The sequence below is a fragment of the Perognathus longimembris genome, chromosome 11 (assembly GCF_023159225.1).
Source record: "Perognathus longimembris pacificus isolate PPM17 chromosome 11, ASM2315922v1, whole genome shotgun sequence".
Lineage (NCBI taxonomy): Eukaryota > Metazoa > Chordata > Mammalia > Rodentia > Heteromyidae > Perognathus > Perognathus longimembris.
In genome coordinates, this window is record NC_063171.1 from 43,504,459 (window position 1) to 43,510,458 (window position 6,000).

At 44.6% G+C, this 6,000-nt stretch overlaps 1 protein-coding gene across 1 annotated transcript; it reads left to right on the top strand.

The window, feature by feature from the left end:
- The first annotated feature begins 4,546 nt into the window (after positions 1-4,546).
- LOC125359238 (voltage-dependent anion-selective channel protein 2-like) lies at positions 4,547-5,722 on the top strand. Its single transcript, XM_048356866.1, is given in 2 exon segments — positions 4,547-5,223; positions 5,226-5,722. Coding segments are annotated over 2 exon segments (852 nt in total). The 5' UTR covers positions 4,547-4,649; the 3' UTR covers positions 5,504-5,722.
- Positions 5,723-6,000: the final 278 nt, after the last annotated feature.

Genomic DNA, 6,000 nt, shown 5'->3' on the forward strand with positions numbered 1-6,000 from the left:
CTGGGAAGATAGCCTAGTGGCAAGATAGCCTAGTGGCAAGAGTGCTTGACTCTTGTATACATGTAGCCCTGGGTTCGATTCCCCAGCACCACATATATAGAAAATGGCCAGAAGTGGCGCTGTGGCTCAAGTGGCAGAGTGCTATCCTTGAGCAAAGAGAAGCCAGGGACAGTGCTCAGGCCCTGAGGCTAAGCCCAGGACTGGCCAAAAAAAAAAAAGAAAAGAAAAGAAAAGAAAAAACAAGAATCTTGGGAGGCGGAGCTTGGAGGATCTCAGTCTCTGACTGTTCAGGGCAAAAAGCTTTGAGACCTTATTTTAAAAACTAGTGAAAAAAAAAAAAAAGGACTGTATCTCTCAAATGCAAGCATAAGTTCAAACCCTAGGACTACTAAGAAGGAAAAAAACAAAAAAACAAAAAACAACTTACAACCTGGTCAGGGAGAAGAATTTAAGCACAGACAATGATAATACCAGAAAAGGATAATACCAGAAAAGTCCACTAACCTTGATGGAAGTCTTAAAGAAGCTTGGATTGGGGCTGTGAAGGTAGTTTAGTGATTCTTCAGTACCACATAAATAGGAAAAGAACTGGTGCTGTGGCTCAAATGGTAGCGCGCTAGCCTTGAGCAAAAGAAGCTCAGGAACAGTGCCCAGGCCCTGAGTTCAAGCCCTAGGACTGGCAAAAAAATAAAAAAATAAAAAGAAGTTTGGGGCTGGGAATATGGCCTAGTGGTAGAGTGCTTGCCTCACATACATGAAGCCCTGGGTTCGATTCCCCAGCACCACATATATAGCAAAAGCCAGAAGTGGCGCTGTGGCTTAAAAGGTAAAGTGTTATCCTTGAGCAAAAAGAAGCCAGGGACAGTGCTCAGGCCTTGAGTCTCAAGAGCCAGGACTGGCAAAAAAAAAAAAAAAAAAAAAGTTTGGATTCAATCTGGCAGTGGGGAAGAAGTAGACTTGCAAGGGTAGATTCAAGTTTCTAGTAGCCAGCGGTGGAGATGAAGCACTTTTCAGAAGACAGGAACAGAATAAGCACACGCCAGAAGTGGTGACTTATCCTCTATGTTAGGAGCATAGGTTCTCTGCTAAGTGAAGAAGGAAAAAAGTCCAGGATATGACAGGCTTTAAAGTGTTCATGCTTAAGCGAGGTACTGGTGTGGCTCATACATAGAATCCTAGCTATTCAGGAGGCTGAGATCTGCAAATCCAAGAATAGAAAAGTCTCAGAGATTCTTACTCCAGTTAAGCAACAAAAAGCTAAAAATGGAGGCATGGCTCAAGAGGCAGAGCACTAGCCATAAATAAAAAAAGCAGAGCAAAAGTTCAAGGCCCTCAGTTCAGGCTCCAGTTCTGGCGAAATAGCTCAGGCTTTCTGGGCTCCCATGGCTCATGCCTGTAATCCTAGCTTCCTAGGAGGCTGAGATTTGAGGATATTGGTTCAAAGCCAGCCTGGCAGGAAAGTCTGTGAGGTGTGTGTGTGTGTGTGTGTGTGTGTGTGTGTTTGTGTGTGTGTGTGTACCAGTCCTGGAGCTGGAACTCAGGGCCTGGGTGCTGTCCCTGAGCTTTTTTGCTCAAGGTTCATGCTCTACCACTTGAACCACACCTTTACTTCCAGCTTTTTGGTAGTTAATTGGAAAGAAGAGTCTCATAGACTTTCCTATCTGGGTAGGCCTTGAACCCTGATCCTCAGAGCTCAGCCTCTTGAGTAGCTAGGATTACAGGTGTGATCCACTAGTGCCCAGCCCTGAGACTTATCGCCAATAAACTACTCAAAAAAGCCTGACTAGAGCTGTGGCACAAGTGGTAAAGCACTAGACTGGTCTTGAGGCAAAGAAGCACCCTGAGTTCAACCCCCAGGCCTGGTACAAGAGGGGGGAGGGATAGTAGTATATGGCTGAAATCCCAGCACTTGGGAGGCTAAGGAGGGAAGATCTCAAGTTCAAGGTCAAGTCAACCTGGGTCTTAAGGCCATGTTTAGGATGGGGTAATTCTAGAAGGGAAAGTACTAGAAATCAATTGACTGAAGAGTACATAGAAATTTAGAAGTAAAAGTAGTTAGCATGGGCTGGGGATATGGCCTAGTGGCAAGAGTGCCTGCCTCATATACATGAGGCCCTGGGTTCGATTCCCCAGCACATATACAGAAAATGGCCAGAAGTGGCGCTGTGGCTCAAGTGGCAGAGTGCTAGCCTTGAGCAAAAAGAAGCCAGGGACAGTGCTCAGGCCCTGAGTCCAAGCCCCAGGACTGGCCAAAAAAAAAAAAAAGTAGTCAGCATATTTCTGATCTGAAACCATTTTGTTGTCCACTTTGAAGATCTGGGCAGGAGGCTGTTCGTGTATTCTGGCCTCTCTTCATTGCTCCTGAGTGGAGCTAAAGATCCTTGTTACAACTTGGATTATGAACAGTTGACAACTGTTTTTAAATTAGGAGATAAGATGTCATTATGTAGCCCCTTTGATGACCTCACACTCCAGATCCCTTTGCTTTAGCCTCCCAGTGCTGAGATTATAGTCAAGTGCCACTCTTCCTACCTGGTTGGCAACTCTTTGAAAGAGTTTAGTGCCCAAGGAATGAAGAGAATTGGAAAGCTGGGCTGGGAATATAGCCTAGTGGCAAGAGAGCTTGCCTCGTATACATGAAGCCCTGGGTTCGATTCTCCAGCACCACATATCTAGAAAACGGCCAGAAGAGGTGCTGTGGCTCAAGTGGCAGAGTGCTAGCCTTGAGCAAAAAGGAAGCCAGGGACAATGCTCAGGCCCTGAGTCCAAGCCCCAGGACTGGCAAAAAAAAAAAAAAAAACACCAAAAGAGAATTGGAAAGCTTAAGGGAGTGAAGTACTGGATTGAGAGAGAGACTATTTTTAGCTTTTAGTTGAGTACATTTGTCATTGGCTAAGAAAAGTGCCAATGGAGAGATAGGCTAAGAAAATGCAAACGAGAGCCGTTCGTTTTCTTGCTGATGGCTCACACCTGTAATCCTAGCTATTCAGGAGCTGAGATCTGAAGAAGGAGGTTCAAAACCAGCCCAGGCAAGAAAGTCTGTGAAACGCTTATCTCCAATTAAATGGAAAAATGCCACAAATGGAGGTATCGCTCAAATGGTAGAGCTCCTGCCTTGAGTAAAAAAAGTCAAGCAAGGGCATGAAGCCCTGAGTTCAAGCCCTAGAACTGGCACAAAAGAAAGGAAGGAAGAAAAGAAAATGGAAAGGAGTAAGGTGTAGGGGCAGATGGAAAGAATGACACTGGGTAGTTGTGCATGCCTATAATCCCAGCTCTTGGGAGGCTGATTCAGGAAGATTGTGAATTTGAAGCCAGGTTGGTCTACATAACAAGACTGTGTCTCAAAACTAAAAATAAATAAAAATAATGAACTAAGTGTTCAGAATAAGGAAGTGAGAGGTGAGGAAAGGGGGTAGCATTTGTGTACTTTGGTAGATGTTCAGAAAATAGCTTATTTAATCCTCATAGTACTTTGTGAATTAAATGTCACGACATCCCTTTTGCTGATGGGGAAAAAAAAGAGTCTTAAAGAGGTTAATGAGGTAGCAAGTGGAAGAATGAGAATTTTGATTCTCAAGCACATTTTTTCCTGATAATCACCTGACAAGTTTATGAAGTCATAACATCACCAGACGCCACAGCAGTATTCTCCTTTCGTATGCCCTGTCAATCTGCTGAGCACATACCCTGAGGACAAAATTCAGAAGTAAGTCATCTTTATGAGAAACATATTACCTAGTTGGGAAATAAGAAGAATGAAACCACAGGATATGGTGGGACTGGTGGCTTACATCTCTTTGCTTTGTTAATTGCCCTGTTCTAGACCACCCACTAGACTGTAAGCCCTCTGAAGACAAGAGACTAGGTTTAATTATACTCAGTAACTATTTGCTGAAAGAACAGTTTTGAAACACATCCAAGGATCAAGAGGTAAGGAAGAAGCCAGGCACTGGGTGGCTCATGCCTGGGATCTTAGCTGCTCTGGAGGCTGAGATCTGAGGATGGAGATTTGAAGCCAGCCCAGGCAGAAGTCTGTGAGACTCTTCTCTCTAGTTAATGACCAAAAAGCCAGAAGTGGAGCTGTAGCTCAAGGTGTAGAGCATTAGCCTTGAGCAAAAAAAAAGCTAAAGGACAGACCCCCAGGCCCTGAATTCAAAACTGAGTACCACCACCACCACACACACACACACACACACACACACACACACACACACACGGGAGCACGCTGTGCCTGCACAGAAAGCTGGGTGCTTGTGGCTCACACCTGGAATCTTAGCTACTCTGGCGAATGAGATCTGAAAATCACGGTTCAAAGCCAGCCAAGGCAGAAAAGTCCACTAGACACTTATCTCCAATTAAACATCAGAGAACTGGAAGTGGTGCCGTGGCTCAAAGTGGTAGAGTGCTAGCCTTGAGTGAAAGAGCTCAGGGATAGCCCCAGGCCGTGAGTTCAAGGCCATAGTGCTGCCAGCAAGGTGACAGTATCAGCACTGGTAGAATGTCCATTTAAATTTACATACAGACTTCGCCCTTCAGCCATGGCAGCTGCAGCCGGACCTTGAGCAGGCCGAGCGGCCTCAGCTGCGAGCCGAGCAGCGGCAGCTGCGCCCTCAAGAGACCACCAGATCACCTCTTCCTGTGGCCTCGCCATGGCGACCTACCTACAGTCCTGCATGCGGCCAGTGTGTATCCCTCCATCATATGCTGACCGTGGCAAAGCTGCCAGAGATATTTTCAACAAAGGATTTGGCTTTGGATTGGTGAAATGGGATGTGAAAACAAAGTCATGCAGTGGTGTGGAACTCTCAACATCTGGTTCATCTAATACAGACACTGGTAAAGTTACCAGGACTTTGGAGACCAAATATAAATGGAGTGAATATGGTCTGACTTTCACAGAAAAATGGAACACTGATAATACTTTGGGAACAGAAATCGCCATTGAAGACCAGATTTGTCAAGGTTTGAAACTGACATTTGATACTACCTTCTCACCAAATACTGGAAAGAAGAGCAGTAAAATCAAGTCCTCTTACAAGAGGGAATGTATAAATCTTGGTTGTGATGTTGACTTTGATTTTGCCGGACCTGCAATCCATGGTTCAGCTGTCTTTGGTTATGAAGGGTGGCTTGCTGGGTACCAGATGACCTTTGACAGTGCCAAATCAAAGCTGACAAGGAATAATTTTGCAGTGGGCTACAGGACTGGAGACTTCCAGCTACACAATCAATTTATCAGAAAGTATGTGAAGATCTTGATACTTCAGTAAACTTTGCTTGGACATCAGGTACCAACTGCACTCGTTTTGGCACTGCAGCTAAATATCAGTTGGATCCCACTGCTTCCATTTCTGCAAAGGTTAACAACTCTAGATTAATTGGAGTGGGCTATCCTCAGACTCTGAGGCCTGGAGTGAAGCTTACATTGTCTGCTCTGGTAGATGGGAAGAGCATTAATGCTGGAGGCCATAAACTTGGGCTTGCCCTGGAACTGGAGGCTTAATCCAGCTGAAAGAAACCTCTGGAAATGAATATCAGAAGATTTGGCCTTAATATATTTCCATTGTGAATAACAGGCTTTTTTCTTCCCCAAGAAGGTGATCAAAACAAAGGATAATCTAAACAAGAGCTGTATTTTAAATATTACACAGTTACTTGTTAGCTGGTTTCTAGTTCAATTGGTTATCTAGTTACCAATGCTGCAATTGTCAGTCATCTATACATTATTTAAATGTATTTAACTGTTAAATGCGCTACCCACCAATAATGAAATAGGCCTTTATGAAAACTGTGGGAAAAAAAATAAATTTACATACGGGGCTGGGAACATGGCTTAGTGGTAGAGTGCTTGCCTAGCATGCCTGAAGCCCAGGGTTAAATTCCTCGGTACCACATAACCAGAAAAAGCTGGAAGTGGCGCTGTGGCTCAAGTGGTAGAGTGCTAGCCTTGAGCAAAAGAAGCTCAGGAACAGAGCCACATCAAGAGAAGACTAAGGAAAC